Source organism: Grus americana, chromosome Z (assembly GCF_028858705.1).
Source record: "Grus americana isolate bGruAme1 chromosome Z, bGruAme1.mat, whole genome shotgun sequence".
Lineage (NCBI taxonomy): Eukaryota > Metazoa > Chordata > Aves > Gruiformes > Gruidae > Grus > Grus americana.
The window spans coordinates 67,316,443-67,335,925 of NC_072891.1; the positions used below are offsets into that span (position 1 = coordinate 67,316,443).

The 19,483-nt window shown below is 41.0% G+C and overlaps 1 protein-coding gene across 2 annotated transcripts in view; it reads right to left on the reverse strand.

Annotated features, from left to right (window-relative positions):
* Nucleotides 1-18,932, reverse strand: part of SNX24 (sorting nexin 24) — a 90,017-nt gene extending 71,085 nt beyond the window's left edge. Inside the window, exon 1 of one of the 2 annotated variants that reach the window (XM_054809585.1) lies at nt 18,784-18,932. In XM_054809585.1, coding sequence (XP_054665560.1) covers nt 18,784-18,843 — 60 coding nt within the window. In that variant the 5' untranslated portion in view covers nt 18,844-18,932. The remainder of the gene's footprint in view (nt 1-18,783) is intronic. The other variant, XM_054809586.1, reaches the window with a different exon arrangement.
* Between the last annotated feature and the right edge of the window lie 551 nt (nt 18,933-19,483).

Sequence of the window (19,483 nt, forward strand, 5' to 3'; positions counted from 1 at the left end):
AAGAATACTGAGGTTAAAAGTCAAGCACTCCAAAGTCAGTGAACTCAAGAAATAATGCTGTCCATGTAAAACTTAATCAATCCCTTCAGGTTTAATGCCTCAAGAGATAATTAAAAACTTATGTCTCAAGATCTTGACACTATTCAGTAAGCAAGTGTTTTAGCGTTGTGGTTGGTCTTGCTCGTGTTTGATCCCAGGCCTTGTAGGTGCTATCTAAACACAGAGCTGAAGCAAACACCAAGCTGAATGGTGCAGTTGATTCGCATGAGGGATGGGATGCCATCAAGAGGGAGCTTGACAAGTTTGAGAAGTGGGCCCACGAGAACCTCATGGAGTTCAACGAGGCCAAGTGCAAGGTCCTGCACATGGGTCAGGGCAACCCCCAGTATCAGTACAGACTGGGGGGTGAAGGCACTGAGAGCAGCCCTGAGGAGAAGGACTTGGGGGCTACCAGTGGATGAAATGCTGAACATAAGCCGGCAATGTGCGCTTGTAGCCCAGAAAGCCAACTGTGTCCTGGGCTGCATCAAAAGTGTGACCAGCAGGTCGAGGGAGGTGATCCTGCCCCTCTACTCCACTCTGGTGAGACCCCACCTGGAGTACTGCGTCCAGCTCTGGGGGCCCCAGTACAGGAGACACATGGAATTGCTGGAGTGAGTCCAGAGGAGGGCCACAAAGATGATCAGAGGGCTGGAGCATCTCTCCTATGAAGACAGGCTGAGAGAGTTGGAATTGTTCAGCCTGGAGAAGAGAAGGCTCTGGGGAGACCTTCTTGTGGCCTTTCAATATATAAAGGGGGCCTATAAGAAACATGAAGACAGAGTTTTTACCAAGGCCTGTAGTGATAGGACAAGGGGCAATGATTTTAAATTTAAGGAAAGGAGATTTAGATTGGACATAAGGAAGAATTTTTTATTTTATGATGAGGCTGGTGAGGTGCTGGAACAGGTTGCTCAGAGAAGTTGTGGATATCCTATCACTGGAAGTGCTAAAGGTCAGGTTAGACCTAATCAGCAACCCAATCCAGTTCAACATGTCTCTACTCATTGCAGGGGGTTGGACTAGATGATTTTTAAAGGTCCCTTCCAACCCAAACCATTCTGTGATTCTATAATACAGGCCATTTCACACTTCCAAGGTGTCTACGCCAAGAGAAAGGCTCTATCAGAAACCCATTGATTCCCTCTCTGTGGTAGTAGAAAGTAACACAATGCCGAAGCTATTGCCAAGTCAGCTTCAGTACCAGACATACTACTACATCAGTAGGCTGCTCTGATCAAAGTACAGTTTTTTATCTGTATTAGTTTCAAAGCCCTGATCTCTGTACAGCAGTGCAAAGCCACACTGTGATTGCATGGGTGCAAGCCCATCTTTGGCTGACTGGGGGATTTCCACACTCAGGTCCTGCTCAGAGTATGTTCTCATGGTATCTTGTCTCTTGTGCCCCCTGCTACTGGCTTGGCAGTCTGTATATGCACTGAACTCAGGTTAAAACCACCCACAAGGCCTGGACATTAGTCAGTAATCAAAGTTACATCTTCTGTCTCCAGTGCTTGGGTGATCCAGCACTGAGGTCTCCAAAACACTGACAGTCCATGTGTGTCAGCCATGAGACAGGTTACCTGGCTACTAACTTGCCTTCCCTGGGGAATGATAAATTAGTCCTCAATGCTCTTCTGCAAGTCTGCCCATGATTAGTAAATGAAATCAAGTTTTACTATCTACAAACTGGGAATTTAAGAACTATTGCAATGCAGGAAGTAAAAATGGGTTTGTAACTGGGGACTGAGTAAATGTTGACTTGTGTTGCCTACTTATCATACTGCCCATCATAATCTCATGCTGCTACCTTAAGAAATACAGAAATTGTCTGCCTGAGCCACAAGGAATAAAAACTTTTCACTGTAATCATATTCTTTGTTAGGGACCACAATTCTTGCTACTAGGGATTTTTAAATCAGTTAGCATCAAACATCCTGCTAACACCAAGGACAGCAGTGAAATACAAGGGTTTATATTTAGTGTTCAGGACAGAGGTACATCACCATCCTGCTGTACACTCAGTATTTTGCACCAAGCCTTCCGTTTTAAGGTATTACTCTTGCAGGAGCTGCAGAAAATTCTTTGATCGTTTCCTTGTTTTAAGGGCAAAAAGCTACATCTAAACATGAGCAATAAATGAATTACATACATGAAGAATTAAGTGAAGCTAAACTATATGTGGATGTCTCTGGCTAAATGGAGCAAGAGAGGACTAGAGTGGCAGGTGGCAGAGCACTATTGTATTGCCTTGCTCTGTCTGCGACTTCTGGCAAAGTACAGTCTGTGATGCAATGGAGCACGTCAGTGCCCAACAGAAAGCACATGGGAACAAGCACACAAGAACTTTACTGAGTCATCACATAACACTTCCTGCATCACGGCAGAGACAAGGTCTGCATTACCAGTGAACATGCAAGAAGCCTCAGGAAAAGGAGATGACACTGATCTTTGAGCACCAAAGCACACACTGACAAGCAGCAGCTCATGTCACAAAATTAAAAATACATACTTGACTAATTCATTAACCAAATGCAAGATTAGGTGATATGTACAGTAAGTTCTGCAGACAAAGGTACATAATTTGACAGCAATCCTTCCTGAAATACTCTTTTAAAAAATATAATTCTTTGATCAGCTCCTGGAAATATTTGGGAATAAATGGCATGAACTGCTTGGTCCTTTTCTGTTATTTCTGTCATTAGTAAACCTGAAGACCCTTCTAACTTTCCAAACTCATACAGTCTAACTTCATGCCTCTTCAGATGAGACAAGATTGAGGTGGAACATATCTGTGCTCTTCAGGTGTTAACTTTGGGAATGGCTCCTGCATGGCCTTCCTCTCCTATAAAAATATGCCTGGCTCCTTTTTTAACAGACAGATGAGGACAAAAGGGCTAGACTGCGGTTGGAGACCCAGAGCTCTGATCAGGACTCCTGTCACTCCTGTCCCTGTGCTGCTTTCTACTTCACAGCTAAGCCACCAATCTAGCCACCTCTTAATAAGCTACCCATCTAGCAATTTAAACATTTAGAATGCTTTCATTTTATGGCAGATATTATACATAGAAGAGGTGTACTGAGGTAAGAGTGGCACTGAATTTTTGCAGTTTCTTGACTAGCTTATAGAGGGAGATGTCGTCCCTAATGTTCTGCACCTCCCTTCACTGCTATGCACATTTACACTTATGGAAACAATTCTGAAGTACTAAACACGATACATACTGAACACAAATGCTTTACTGAATAATATTAACAGTGTTCAAAAAACAGGAAAAAAAAATCTGTGACAAGTCCGCTCCAAGTACTGCTGTTACCTCAAATATTGAAGCTAGGAGCAGAAAAGAATGGTTACCTCCCAGGAAGACCTTGCAAAAGGCCCTCTTGAGCAAACTAACAAATTATGTTTCTTCTCCTGTATGCAGAGACAGAGATGGAGAAGCTCATGGTTGTTTCATCAACTGTTCCACTATGAAATTCTCCAACAGTTCCCAGGAGAAGAGAACAGGGCTACTTCGGATGAACTCTCCAGAGTTCTAGAAAGCCACAGAATTTATAAGTGATAAGAGGTTAGGGGACGGATATAGGTAAAATTTTTGAAATAACGCAAAGAACAATTGCTGAGTGTCAAGAGAGGCTCATGAAAAGAAGCTTGAGGAAGACTTTGCTGGGAGATGGCCAGCTGGGCTTCAGAACGCTCACGCAATTTGCTTACATGGGATTTCTGCATATTATCTCCCAGCACTGAAAGACCTTAGGTCTATTCTGGCTCTGTATTTCTGGGAATTATCTGGCTCACCCTGCTGCCTCCAGGAAGGACCAATTATGCTTCTTACTCTTCACAGAAACATCTAAGCCTCGTACAGATGCAGTTACTGTACTCCTGCAGGATGTTCTGGTGTAGCAGTATCTTTATTATTTAGCACATTTTGTAATTAGTCTTTCCTACTTCTGGTGGTTCGGACAGGAAATCACACAGCATAGGACCACAGCATCTCCAATCCACAGACTGATAGCCTCCTTTCTTTTTTCTTTTTATGTTACTGAGGATTATTATGAAGTTCCTGCTCAGTGTTTTCTTTTCGATCTAAACAGCCCCTAGTGTATTTCATTCTTCACATTGATGAAAGATCCATAAAGCAGTGTAACACGTCCTATTTCCTCGTACACTGCCTTCTCCTGTGGACATACTTTCCCATACACTCAAATATTTCTTAGAATGCAGTACCTAAAATTGAACATGGTACTGCATGCTTAGTATACACTCATCACTGACCTCTTTTTTACATTCATCTTTTGAAATCCAAACATGCATTTGCCTTTTCTGCAACAGCATGAAATCAGTGACATGCCCATCTTGTGATGCATAATAAGCCCCAGATGCTTTCAGGAATATCTGTTACATAATCTGTTCTATCTTACTCTGTGCTACTGGTTATTTTTTATAAATACAGCACTTGGCACCAGTTCCTATTGAATTAGCACCCCTTTTTCCTTTCTTAAATAATCTCTCCAATTCACCAAAATTATTTTTAATTCTACTCTTGCTGTGCAGCACATTCACAGTCACTTCCACCTCAGTGTTGATGGCAAATGTAAATAAGGGCACTCTTATTCTATCATCCAGGTCATCTCCTCAAACAGACCCCTCTGCAATACAACCCAATAAATCCTTCCATTGTCGACATATGCGTGTGCTTCTGTGCACCCACGCCCACATATGCACAAACGTGTGTGTGCATGCACGTCTATGTTCTGTCCCTATCTGAATATAAGGAGATTACACTGATCACAGTACTTTGCTGTTTTTGATGTTTGCTTAGTGGCAACTGATACAGACTGCCTTCAGTACAAACAAAACTTGTGTTAACAGCACCGTCACTGGATTCAACTAACTTGTACTTTCCACAATCAACCACAATTTTTAACTAGGAAATAAGGCAGAGCTGTTCTACTGATGCACAAATAACATACACATAAGATAGCACATCACAAAAATCTACATTATTTTAAGAAGTGATCCTACCAAAAACTCCACCAAGAAATAAAAGCAAAACATACTTTCAAAAGTTGGTCTACATCAAGCTTAAAAAGAAACTTTCCATCTTTTTATGTGCAATATTGAACAGTGAGTTCTGACCCTAACCCAGAATTTCTCTGAGGAACTGTGTAACACAACAGTACTTTTCAAATATATTTAGAACAGAAAAGGAAAAAATGCAGGCTCATTTTAATTTTTTGCTTAGCTATGCAAAATTGCTAGGCAAATGTGGATGCTACAGTGGGAAAGAACGTGGCAGACTTGCACAGACTTGCTAGCGGGGTGCTCAGAGTTACACTGCTGTCAGAAATTCCCTAGGTAAAACTAAAAAGAAATAGCTTGTGCTCAAGCATTTTTATAAATTCCTCAGAGATACCATAAATATTAATAAGAATATATTTTAAAACAGTCTGTTAAATATTAAGGCATGTGCATGTATGCTACACTAATGTACAACAATTGAAGAACAATCTACTTTTCCCATAGGATTCACTAAATTTTTATAATTTTTTTTTGGCTCTCCAGAGAAATCCTTGTTAAGCCAAACTAACATGTTCAAAACAACAACATTCAATGATCTGGCAGTTTTTAAGAATAGATTACTGACATGGCTTTGAATGTTTCTTAGATGAAATGACTAACATTAACACCTTCACATTAATCGATTGATGTCAGCAGAATTCTGGAGAGCTATGCTGCAGGCTCCAACACCAAAGTAGTAATCAATTAAGGAAGTCAGCTGAAAAAAAAAAAAATGATGCAAAGATCAGAGTTGTCAATGGCAAAATAATCTCATCTCAGTGGTGTCAAAGGAAGAGTAAAAAAATGCCACATACTTACTTCATATTGCAAGAAAACTACGCCAAACAAAGATTTACTAACCCAATAATTGTCAAATAAGTATTGCAATCGAAATCTATGAGGAAATTCTTCAGGAATCTATACTCTAGATCATATTTATGTAATTTTATACAAGACACATTTCTGAATAAATTGTACAAGCTTTTTTTTTTTTACAGTATTAAAGAATATAGTTGCTAAAAAATATCCAGTGATTTTATTTAGAGAGTACTAATACTCCAAACAATTAATATAGAGCTAAACACCAAGAAAAAAATACTTACACTTTAGTCCCTGCAAATTAATTAACATTTTCACATGTCTTATGCACTTTTAATTTTCACTAGGGAGAAACAAAGCCACAGATTTTTGGCTATATGTTCCATCTCTAAACAACTCTTAAGCACAAATAACACTGCTTTGTTGAGCTACTAAGTTCTTGAACCTGCTGAGTTAGCAAGGATGTCCACAGCAGGGTGTTGAGAAGGGGAGCGTTAAATACCACTCAAAATAGGCTTCTCATTTCTCCATACTCTTTGTTTGGCTATCACCATCATGAGAGCCTCTACCATGCTACATGCCATAGAAAGCTACCTGACACAATCTGTAGTGCATTCTTTACCTTCCACAAGCAAACCATCAGAATCTATTAAAATTACTTTACGCTGATAGCACTAGAGACATGACAAATCACAGGCCAAGAGTCAGATACCAAAGAATGTGTCTCAGGGCGTTGGGGCCAGGCCCATTTGCAAGCAAATGATATTGTGTGAAGCTGGCATGCTCAGTGCATGACAAACTGATGCAATTTCAGTACTGTCGGAGAAGCTGGGTGAGATTTCTCTGATGCTAGCTATGGTTAGCGTACAGAATTGTGCAGAGTTCCCAGATTTGAATCACTTGGGGCCTGAGAGGGCTTCACTTGACAAGCCACAAATAATTACACTACACTCTTTCTATTGTACTCTATTATTTTGCCTCTTATCTCTAGGCTTTGAGCACTCATGAACAAGCAAGGTCGCTTCTATTTTGACCATGATGCAACAAAACATTGTTCTTTTGTGATATGATAAATAAAACACAGCCCTGCAGACTAAACATTTTTATCAGGTCCATTTTCCACTTTTATAAGCAACAACAACTTTGGGAGCTTGTTAAAAGAGTAGAGGTTGGAAATAACCATGCAGGCAAGTTCATGAGCTTTTCACTTAGGAGTGTGATACAGCTATCTCGCTCGTTATTGTAAAAACTCATTTGAGAAATGGGGCATTAAGTTCTTAGCCCTTAACAGATAACAGTTATATCTGTGATTACTTTAAGCAGGTTTTTACCCCCTTTCAAATCAGCAATTTTTGACAATTTAGTTGGTGAGTAGCAAAAATAGTTTTGAATGTGCAGCATGCTGCCAGTTCTTTCCCAGACAACAAATACAGTTCAAAACTAAAGTAACTGCATTTCTGTATCAGTTCACAAAATGTACTATTTAAACACCTAGGCAGTTAGGAACATTTCGTGGTAGTGGTATTATCCTGGCCACTGAATTTAAAAAGAGTAATGACATTCATAACATTCAGACTTTTTTTTAAAAAAAAAGGCAAAAGAAAAAGCAGTGGCTTTCATAGTTTAAGGAACTAACTTCTAGTCATCTTTTCTTAGTTTACAGAACATTCGCCTTTCAGAAGGAATTTCCTCCATTCTCCCATGGTCTAGGCAAAAATCAGGCTTTTAATTTAGAGTTCTGTATTACAAACTAGATGGTAGCAGGTTTTTTCAGCCTTGAAACTATGTTTAGAGGTTTTCTGAAACTGCGATTAGATACAAAGCACGTAGCAGTAAAGGAAAAACTCAAATATGAAGACTAAATGCATGTAGAGAAAAAATTATTCTACCAAGTACCTTAAAACTGTTTGTGATTCCCATTAATGCATTCTCCTCATGTTTATTCTTCAGAAAAACATATAGTAGCAAGTAGCACTATTATTATTCTCAATTACACTCCTAACAAGTTCTTACCAAGTTGTTTTAAAACAACACATCTAAAAATATTCTTTCCCTCTTCCCAGCTGGGACTAAGAATTTATGGTAAAACCTGGAAGTCTGACATTGTAATACCTCTGTGAGGGAAGGTAAAACCAAAACTACCAAAGGAAGACATTTTGATATAGAGGAGAAATATGGAAAGGAAATTTTAAAAAAGCATACTCAGCTATACCTCAGAATCTACTTGAGCTTTGTAATCTCTGTGTCAAACACGAATTTTTAAAACATGCAGAGGAAATAGTGCAAAGATTGTACTCCTACTAATCACACATCCACATCCACATTCTGAGTGCTCAGCAAAAGGAAAGGCCCCTGACATTTTCTATTCAATACCAAAAATAGATATTTTCAGTAATTACTGACTTTTAGGCTCCCTCACTACAACATAAAAATAGAAGCTAGGTCTTCGGCTTTTAGATGGAGAATGAATCTTTAATTAAAACCTAGCATTTAAATGTTCTCTAACTTGCTTTAAGAATGGAGTGGTTTGGAGTTTCATATAATGTATGTCATCATGGGACATAATTTTTCTTACAATTTGCAAGAAATCGGAAAAGTAATAGGCTAATATATTTTCTGGTTCTATAATGGCATACCATTCAACTCCAAATTAGTTTTCCATTTTTTTCCCTGAATATCTGTTTCTTCACATCTTTCAAGCAAAGTAAATATTTTTATAACATTCCCTGAGATTACTATAAATCTATTAGTCCATCAATTTATGGAAGACACATTCCCTATGTTTCCACATCTCAAAAGAAAGAGCAAATTAGATTGTAGTTACCATCACAGCTTGACTGCAAGGCAGACGCATGACCAGGGAGTCCTGTTCCTGGAAAGAGCTTGATTAGTAAAAGTAAAAGTAAAGAGTATGGAAGGGAATCTATATGCAAAGAAACAGAACCCTGTGCAAGATCAGAAGTAAAGGCAGTTAGCTGAAGTACATACGGTCACTTTTCATAACAGCAGTTCACTGTAATCAATACAAACTTGCTGCTGAACAATTGATTGTTTCACCACATAATCAAGATTCTTTGTTTGTCCTTATGTAAAAGATGATAGGAAAGCTTTAGATTTCATTATTTTCCAATTTGGAGATACTGCAGCACATGAATACTTCTGCCTTGGTACAAAAGGGGAATCCATTTTTAAAAAGTGAATCAATTACAGGAGGAGACAAGAAATATAAAAATTAAAATAATGAAGATTGGTAATTCTTATCTCACAGTTTTCAAGGCAGACTAGTGGGATAGAAGACTTTCACAGTTTTATACCATTTTTACTATATTAAAGAATTAAGTAGTCAAACAATAATAATACTGTTTTGGACAGACATTACTTTTCACAGCATGTCATCAGGCAAACGACTATTACCAAGTGCAGGTAACTCCTTTCAAGAGTGATTTTTGAAACTCGTACATGTACACAATTCAAAAACTGTCACCCAGAGGCCCTGGGCTTCACTGGGACCCATAAACACCATGACATATAAATAAATAATACATTAAATGGAAGATGCAGTGGAGGTTTTGCTGTCATTTCTTATAAATTACTTACTCTAGCTACACTGGTGGCAGTTTCAACATCCAAAATCATCTTCTCAGATTTCCTATTTACACATTTTTAGAGCTGAAGGTTGTTTTGAACAGGAGGTGGAGCTCTCACTGCACTAGCACAGGAGGAATGAGAGGAAACTGTTTAGAACCTGGAATGGAGATGGTGCTTCTTTCTCATGGTATGCTCTTTCTGCCCCACCTTATTTCAGTGCCTAAAAATATCCAAGCATTACTGTTGTGCTCCAAATATTTTAGTTAAAAACCCCCAACAACCACACAATGTTTACTGGTTTATGAAATGTGAAAGGCTTATAACATGATATATAGGTTGAAATAACAAAAAAACCCCAGACTGTTCCCAGAAAAAGAGCATCCATGTTCTAGCTACAAGATCTTTATCACCAGAACATCTAAGAATAAATAGTTTGTTAATAGACTACATACATACTCCTTTTGTTTCCCATTACAAATACAATGCCACTTTCAAAGGGAATGATGACACTTTTGCTTTGTCATCAAAATCCCCTTCCAAAATGCTCAACAAAATCTATTTTAGCCTTCCCCAAGCCACAGAATGTTCAGACTTAGAGAAAGCGGAAAATAAAAAGTTGATACAAGTTCCTCATGTAATTCTTGTAAACAGGAGAAATAACAGTTGCTTACAATAAGAGTATTCAAAATGCAGTAGTGGGAAAGCCTCCATTAGCATACTTCCATGGTGCATACCTAATGTGAGTACTTCCACTGTACTCAAATATAGCCCTGAAATTCTACCACCAAACGCTCTGCCACGCAAGCCTGTCTTCTCTACATTCTTCTCACTGCCATGACACCAGGAAGACCTTTCTCCACCTCGGCAGAGCTGGGTTGAGACTGACTAAACTTTGTCCTCATGGCCTATTGAGTAAGCAACACAATTAGGTCACTAAGCTGCAGTATAAAGTCCCATCGATTTCTTTCCTATTTTTTGTGAATTCAAAGATAATAATTACAAGAACCACTAAGATTTACATATATTCAGCCTACTAACAAGCTTTCCTTTAAACTCCTCCACATAAAATTTCAGGAAGGAACTTAAAAAGAGAGGCAGCTAAAACCAAGAAGAATGCATTCATGTAAATTAGCAGCACAGACAACATTTTCACAAAGACTGCGAAAATTAAAATCTGTAAGTGGGTGCATATCCAATGGTATTTTCCAACAGACAATTTTGAATTGTAATGGTTTGAAGAACTGTCATTTAAAGTTTCCAGTTATTCCAAAAATAAATACCTATTATTAAAAAGACAGCTTTCTAAAACTGCTCCTGTAATACTAACTTTATTAAATTAATAACCTAATCACTGCTGCAGATGAAAAACATACTTTCAGCTTCTTCAAGACTCACCAGTCACCTAACATAAAAATGGTATCATCTTCTGAAATTCCAAGATAACTTCATAAATACCATGACAATGATGTCTAATTATCAATTAAACCTGGAATTAATTACATCAGGCATTAAAAAGTTCAAAGACCAATTAAAACGTGCATTACAATAACAAAAACCTGGGATATCTATTACATCTTCCTTCTTGTTGCGTTTTAAAGCTGGGTGTGTTCCCGCTCCTGGGTAGTAAAGAACATACATATGCTTAATACTGTCTTTGTCGACAAGATTTTACAAGTATCATGACTTGGTGCTGCTCAGACAGAAAACACCAGCAGGAGCAGTTAAGTATGAATCCCTCTGATTAAATAATTGCCTTGAAATCATTATATTATTAACAAAGTTTTGGCACTACTACCTCTCAAAGATTCAATGGAATTCAAATAAATCTTTATTGTGATGCATGTTTGAATGCTCTGCTACCCTCTATCTTTCTGCAAACGTAACTTCCTCATCAAAATTGCAATCAGTAGATCCTGGGAGAGAATTGGGTAAGGGATGTTTTGCTGTCATGGGTCACTGACAGAGTGTGTCAAAGTTTGGTCTTTCAGATGGTAAATTGATATAGGTAATCATGTTGCTGCTTCTTTATCCTAATGCTGACACCCCCCACCCCCAGAGGAATAAATCAGAAGTGATTTCTTGCTCAGAGAAATCTCACATGGCTCTTTCCACTAGGATTTCCTCACTGTGAATCAGGGGAGGGTTGTGCAATTGCACAACAATTAGAGATCACTGGAGCTATATGTCTCTGTCTAATCTGTCTATACCCCAAAGCAGAGTAAACACACAAAAAAGGAAACAGCTTTAAAAGATTGTTACATGTACATTCAGCCAGTTTTTCACTTTGGTTTTACCTTTTTCCAGTTTCTGCCTTAGCAGCCTTCATGTGCACTGCAAAATTCCCTGTATTACTTCATACTCTTAAAGCTCCCATTGCATATTGAGTGGTCAGTTTCATATCACTGACTTAAAGTCTGTCAACAGGAAAACTGACTGGATGAAAAAAATTTAATCATCACTGCTCACAAATGCACAAGTTAATAACAACAACAAAAAAGTATTTTCAAAACCAGCAATCTTTGGCCTAAATTATCAGGTCTATTTCTTCCACTAATACATTCTGCTTCATTGGAACTGAAAAAACCCAATGGTCTTATATAGCATTTTTCTGACATCACAGAATCATTGGCATCTGTTAAATTATCTTTATCCTCTTCATCTTCCCATGTAAGAGACAAGTATCTGTACAGACCTACTCTTGACTCCCTTGTGGAGATACACGGACACCTAAAAATTCTCTGTGAAGACACTAAGACAATAAAAAAATCTAATTGATCTAACAGATCTAATATTTCTGTTTAACTTCCTTGAACTTGTAGTAACTGGTCTATCACTGATTTCAATAGGACTTGTGATACAAGGTAACACTTGGTAAGCTTGTACATGCCATACTGGTAAGCAAGTCATGCTGCAAATTTCATACCCAAGGCACAGAGTCTATTCAGATTTTCTAAAACTACCAAGTTCACACAGTCCAGAGACTCAGTGAAAGGGTTGGAATAGTAATACTTTGAATGGGTTTTATATAAAGTCATTCACATAATTACTCCCTCCATGCTTTATAACTACAATACTGATAACTATTCCCCCTTTACCTTTCACATTTATCACTTGCTATTGTGGCTTACTCTTAGGCTTCATATTGAAGAACATCTCACAACTTTCTCTTTTGACTCTATGTGCAATTACATTAACAGTAAAGAATACTGAAATACATAAGCTGTACCAAACTTTAAGTCCTTGTAGTTTTATACTTCTATAAACAAGAGTATAGCCTAGTAATTCAACCACTTCTTCTATGGACATAAAGCCTATGAACTTTCAAAAAATCCACAGTACTTTAGGATCTTACCTGTCATATCTTACTTCGACAACATTTGCAACTCCGGGAGCAATTTTGGGAGTAGTACTGGAAGTGTTAATTAAAAATGTAGTATGCACATGTGTCAGTCAAGTATGCCCTCTGGTCTACAACACATTTAAATGTATGTCACCTTGACCTGCAATATACCACTGTAAAATTTTTTTGGTCAATATAAATCAAATGTACACTAATTAATTCAGTAAGTTTCCTACCATCTGAATCAACTTTAGAAATCTAACTAGTATTTATTATTCTGTTATTGACAAAGGGAGCATATTTAAATGATAACAAGAAAACATGGGTGTCATTTTGAAGTTGAATTGTTCCCTAGGGACATCCTTAGTAAGCGTCTACATTTAAAGGTCATTCACTGCCAAATTATGAACAACTGTTGCATTTATTAGCACAGGCTCAATAGTTTGGAAGCTAGTGTCATCAATTTAAACTGACAATGAAATCTAATTGTCCACAAGGAAAACAGACATTTTCCTTATTCTGTGTTTCACCATTTTATGTATACCCCAAACAGAACTGGAACAAGTCCAAATTCATTCTATTTTTATTTTTTTGGGGGGTGGGGGTGGAAAAAAAAGCTTTCAAGGTTTTATCAGAGCAACAGTGCTTTAGTAAAGCTGAGCTCCTGAAACAAGGACTGAAAGGAGTGAATATCCCATTTACTTTGTTGACAGAGCCCCATTTCATGTGTTGCATTATAGATTTTCCCCACATTTTTCTTTCTTTTCTTTCCCTAAACCAACCTTTCACTGGTCAAGACCCCATCCTTTCTATTTCTTAATTTCTCTGTAGTTTTTCCTTTGAAGCTATGGAGAAATTTCCAGTTTCTGTGACAAGTCACTTCCACCCTCTCCCCAAAACTGTTTTCTGCTTATACAGCTAGCTGCTGGTTGATGGGTCTCCTCCACCCATTCCACTTTCCCAGTGCTGCCTAGCCATACCAAGGGAAAAAGAAAATCATCTGAAACAACAAGTTTCAGGAAAAGCAAGCTGAAAACAAACCAGTATGTTGGTAATGAGCTTCCTTAAAAAAAAAAAAAAAAAAAAAAAAAGGACAAACACCCTTTTTGTGTCTTTCCTTTCCAGGCAGTGAGGATACACAGTGGCAGGCTGGATCCAAGAGAAACTGGATTCTGTTCTGCTAAAGATAAGGAACCAGAAACTCAGAGATGTCAGGAAAGCATGTTTCGGTAGCCGTGCACAGCCACTGCAGAGAGGAAGGAGTCTTCTTCCAGTCTCTCATTTCATGCAGGAGGTCACCATGATCGCTGTTCCTAGCAAAGAAACTAGGATGACCACCACCACACTTCTCAAAACCCCCTTCTTCAGCCCTGTTTCTCTGTCATGGCCCCTAACAGTCACAGTGCTGAATACACCCTCTGTAACCCTCTGGCACATTACTGGGCTGGCGGGGAGCCAGCATCCAATCAATCTTCTATCTGCCCTAAGCTATATCATCCCTTCCTGCTATTAATCACATCATCTCTGATAGTTCCTTATTTCAGGTACTCCAAGAAAACATCTTAATTCTGAGCAACTTAGCACTTGTGGGAAAGAGAACAGTAAAAGATCAACTGTGTAAAGTAGTACTCCTGTGATCACAGAATCACAGAATGGTTTAAGTGGGAAGGGACCTTTACAGGTCATCTAGTCCAACACCCCTACAATGAGCAGAGACATCTTCAACTAGATCAGGTTGCTCAGAGCACCGTCCAATCTGACCTTGCATGTTTCCAGGGATGGGGCATCTACCACTTCTCTGGGCAACCTGTTTCAGTGTTTCACCACCCTCACTGTAAAAAAAATTCTTCCTTATATCTAGTCTGCATCTACCCTCTTTTACCATTACCTCTTGTCCTATCACAACAGGCCCTACCAAAAAGTCTGTCCCCACCTCCCTTATAAGCTCCCTTTAAGTATTGAAAGGCCACAATAAGGTCTCCCCACAGCCTTCTCTTCTCCCAACTCTCTCAGCCTTTCTTCATAAGAGGGGTGCTCCAGCCCTCTGATCATCTTTGTGGGCTCCTCTGGAGCTGCTCCAACTGGTCCATCTCAGAACTGGATGCAGTACTCCAGGTGGGATCTCACCCGAGCAGAGTAGAGGGGCAGGATCACCTCCCTTGACCTGCTGGTCACACCTCTTTTGATGCAGCCCAGGATATGGTTGGCTTTCTGGGCTGCAAGCACACACTGCTGGGTCATGTTCAGCTTTTCATCCACCAGTACTTCCAAGTCCTTCTCCTCAGGGCTGCTCTCAATCCCTTCATCCCTCAGTGTTCAGGGGTTGCCCTGACCCATGTGCAGGACCTTGAACTTGGTCTTGTTGAACATCATGAGATTCACATGGGCCCAGTTCTCCAGCCTGTCAAGGTCCCTCTGGATGGCATCCTTTCCCTCAGGTGTGTCAACTGCACCACTAAGCTTGGTGCTGTCTGCAAACTTACTGAGGGTGCACTCTATCCCACTGTCTATGTCACTCATGGAGATATTAAACAGTACTGGTCCCAGCACAGACCCCTGAGGGACACCACTTGTCACTGATCTCCATCTGGACATTGAACAGTTGACCACTACTCTCTGGATGCCACCATCCAATCAATTTCTCATCCACCAAACAGTCCATCCATCAAATCCATGTCTCTCCAATTTAGAGAGAAGGATGTTGTGGAGGACCATGTCAAAGGCCTTACAGAAGTCCAGATAGATGAGATCAGTAGCTCTTCCCTTGTTTACTGATCTAGTCACTCCATCATAGAAGGTCACTAGGTTGGTCACACAAGGCTTGCCTTTGGTGAAGCCACACTGGCTGTCTCAAATCACCTCCCTGTCCTCTATGTGCCTTAGCATAGCTTCTAGGAGGATCAGTTCCGTGATCTCCCCAGGCACAGAGTTGAGGCTTACAGGTCAGTAGCTCCCAGAATTCTCCTTTTTACCCTTTTTAGAAATGGGTACAATGTTTCCCTTTTTTCCAGTCACTGTGGACTTCATCTGACTTTTCAAACATCATAGAGAGCGGCTTGGCAAATACATCAGCCAATTCCCTCAGGACTCTGGGATGCATCTCATCAGGTCCCATAGACTTATGTATGCTCATGTTCCTCACGTGGTCACAAACCTGATCTCTTACAGTGGGAGGGACTTTGCTCCCCCAGTCCCTGTCTTGCAGTTCATCCACTCAACAGGTGTGGGAAGAGAGGTTGCCAGTGAAGACCGAGGCAAAGAAGTTGAGTACCTCAGCCTTTTCCTCATCTGTTGTTACCAGCTGGCCAGTTGTGTTCATTGGGACAGGTACGTTCTCTTTGACCTTCATCATCATATTGTTTTAAATGTTAATACTATGCATAAGCCTGATGATGCAAAATAACTGAATTTCAGTTGAACTAATTTCATAGAAAAACCCCGTATTTCACTCAGCTATACTGCACTAGTCCAGGATTTCACCCATACCCTTTAATATGAAGGTTACATTTCAAAGAGATTCAATACTTCATAGCGCCACTTCCTCCGCTTATCTCAACTTTTCTAATTCATCAGATTCAGGGAGCACAGAACTGGTGAAACATCTACTTAATCACAAATTCTTCAACATCCTGTAATCCTTTTATTTTATAGTGGTATCTACCAAACCCACAGCTTCTGACTGTTAACCCCCACATAATGAGATCCAAAACAATGAGAGCTGATGTGGTCTGGACACAGAGACATTCACAAGCTCCAATCATCCAAGTGAAATCACCTTTTTGCTCAATGCAAAATAATTTTTATGTTACTGGTTTTTTTTCTTATGTAAAGAATCTCTGCCTACACAGAGACTCCTACCTAGTGCAGAGCAAAGGTAAGCTCTGATTAACCTCAGTTTTGCTGCAGGGAGGGCTTATAGTGTACTCATTTGCAACAGCCATAAATATCTATGCTTGGAACAATACTTATGCAAATTATTTAGCTATGTAACAAATTGACAATTACCTGAAAACAAACTTTGCTCATGCATAGTCCATGAGCTCTTTAGAACATAAAGGAAATACACCATGTTATTATCAAACAAACTTCCATATCCTCTCCCACAAGCATGCCTGACCCAGAGGCACTTTAGCTGTGACTTCTAGTACAGTTTCATGGCCAGGGAGAACACTGAAGTGATGCATCTGATAGTGTAAAGCATGACAATTTTTGTATGGGATGTGGTATAGAATCCCCCTCATCTGATTGAAGAGGCAAAGTATTCAGGTAGGAACAACTATGAAACTCTATTGAGCTTGAGCAGGTTTCAGATGCATGAGTTTGACTCATCACCAGTGACCTGAGAGGAAAAGTCCTGTAATAATCAAAAGTTCTGCAATAATCAAACATTTTCACTTTCAAGATCATTTTCTTGAAGAATTCTAGAAAGATAGTTTCATTTCTGATTTATTTGAAGCTTACACAGCTTAACATTTATAAAATTTAAAAAACAAATCCTCTAGACAGCAGGATTCACTGACAGAATTACTATTAAAGAAATAAAAAACACACTAAACCCAAATACTAAAAATATATATTGGTATGAGAAATCCTATTTGTGTGATATGCACATCTTAGAAATCACTCTGTCACTTCAACTAACCTGCCCAATTGGGACATGGATTGGTCTGTGCTACTGTAATGACAGTCGGAATGTTTTAAAGCTGGTTGCATTCCCCAAAATCATGCGGACATGTTGTAGGGGACCACTTCCATTTAAGTTCAATTAAGAGGCAAAAATATTAATGCAGTTACACTTCCACATTAAGTCATCTGAAGTGGTTTACAAGGCTTGTAAATATTTGTCAGTACTGATGACCAAAGAATATACAGCATCAGCTAGACACAAGAGAAAAATGCACTTGCTTCATGCAACTGTGCCTATATGGATCAATCTTCTGGCAATTCTACAGGATTAGATTTCCCCCGCCCCCCCCCCCGCTATTTCTTAACGGCTCAGAACTACCAAATGAACACATTTAATAAAAGATGTTAGCTCTGAATATCCACCTTCAGTCAAATGCCTTGGGCTTTGGTCCAGAGCATCCCGTGTTCACCCAGCAACATGAGTAAAAGTGTTACAGCCCAAAAGCTCCATGGGATGAGAAAACAACTGAGGTTGAAAATGACCTCTAAAATGATGTAGACTAACTCCCCTGCTCAAGCAGGTCAGCTACAGCAGGCTGCCCAGGACCATGTTCAGTCAAGTTTTGAGAAAGGATGGAGACTTCGCAGCAACCTGTACCAATGCTTGACCACGCTTACGGGAATAAAAAGGTTTTGTCTTATGTTTAAATAGTATTCTCTGTATTTTGACGTGTGCCCATTGCCACTTGTCACCGGGCACCACCGAGTAGAGTTTGACTCGCTCTTCCTCATTGCCTCTCTTCAGATTATCTGGACACAGTGATGAGATCACCTGTGCCTTCTCTTCTCCAGGCTGAACAGTCTCATCTCTCTCTGCCTTTGCTCACGCAAGAGATGCCCCAGCCCCTTCCTCATGTTTAGCGTTGCACTGGACTCGGTCCCACCTCTGCACTGGGGAGCCCAGACCTGGACCCCGAGCCCAGACGTGCGCCTCTCAGCGGGGCCGAGGGGCAAGGAAGCTCCACCTCTACCCACCCGCTGGCCACGCCGCATTAGCCCCTATCGCTACCGCTCGCTCCACAGCACGAAGCTCTCCTGGGGCAGGAGGTGCCCGACAGGCCAAAGTCACCCCTTCTACGTCGAGGAGGGCAGAGCACGGCAGAGCACGGCGGCCCCGCCCCGCGGGCCCCTCAGGCCGGCACCTGCATGGCGGCCTGACCCCCGGCGCGGTCCCTGGTCGCCACCGCCGCCGCCACATCGCCCCCCCGAGGCGCATGGGTCTCCGGTCTCCCGCCCCGCCGCCCCTCACCGTGTAGCCCCGCTCCAGCTCGCTCTCCTCGTAGCGGAAGGAGGGGATGTACACCTCCATGGCGGGCCGGGCCGGGGGCACCGGCTCCCCCCTCAGGGCCGCGGGCGAGCGGCGAGCGGCGGCGCCGCCGCAGCCATCTGCACGCGGCACGTCACGCCGCGCACGTGACGCGGGGCGGGGCGCGCGGCCCAGCTGTTGGACTTAGGCCGGTGCGGCCCGTTCCCACTTCCCCGGCCGAGGGCGCGGGTCCGGCGGGGTCCTGCTTCCACACGGCCGAAGGCGGCCGGGAAGGGGCGGGAAGACGCGGGCAGGGCGTACTCGAGGAGGAATAGACCGTGGTAAAGGTGCGCGAGCAAACGGGGCCGATGGGGCGAAGGGACGAGGCCTTTCCCCGGTGCAGGTACGGGGCTGCCCGGCGGCCAGCGAAGCTGCTGCCGTGCTACCGTCACGGTACCCAGCTCGGGGGTGGCGTGTGAGGTGAGAAGAGCGCAGGTTCCTCTGAAAGCACCGTATTTTTAAAAACAGTTTGAGAGCACCTACTTTTATATGCCAGGGCAGCAGTGTTGGCGGACGAAAAAAGGGGAGAAAAGAAATTAACTTCCAAAGGAATTAATCCATCCAGTCCTAAATTCACACCATGGCTCAAAACGCTTCCTACACCTGTTTGGTCAACAAACTCCCAATAGCTGTACAAATACAG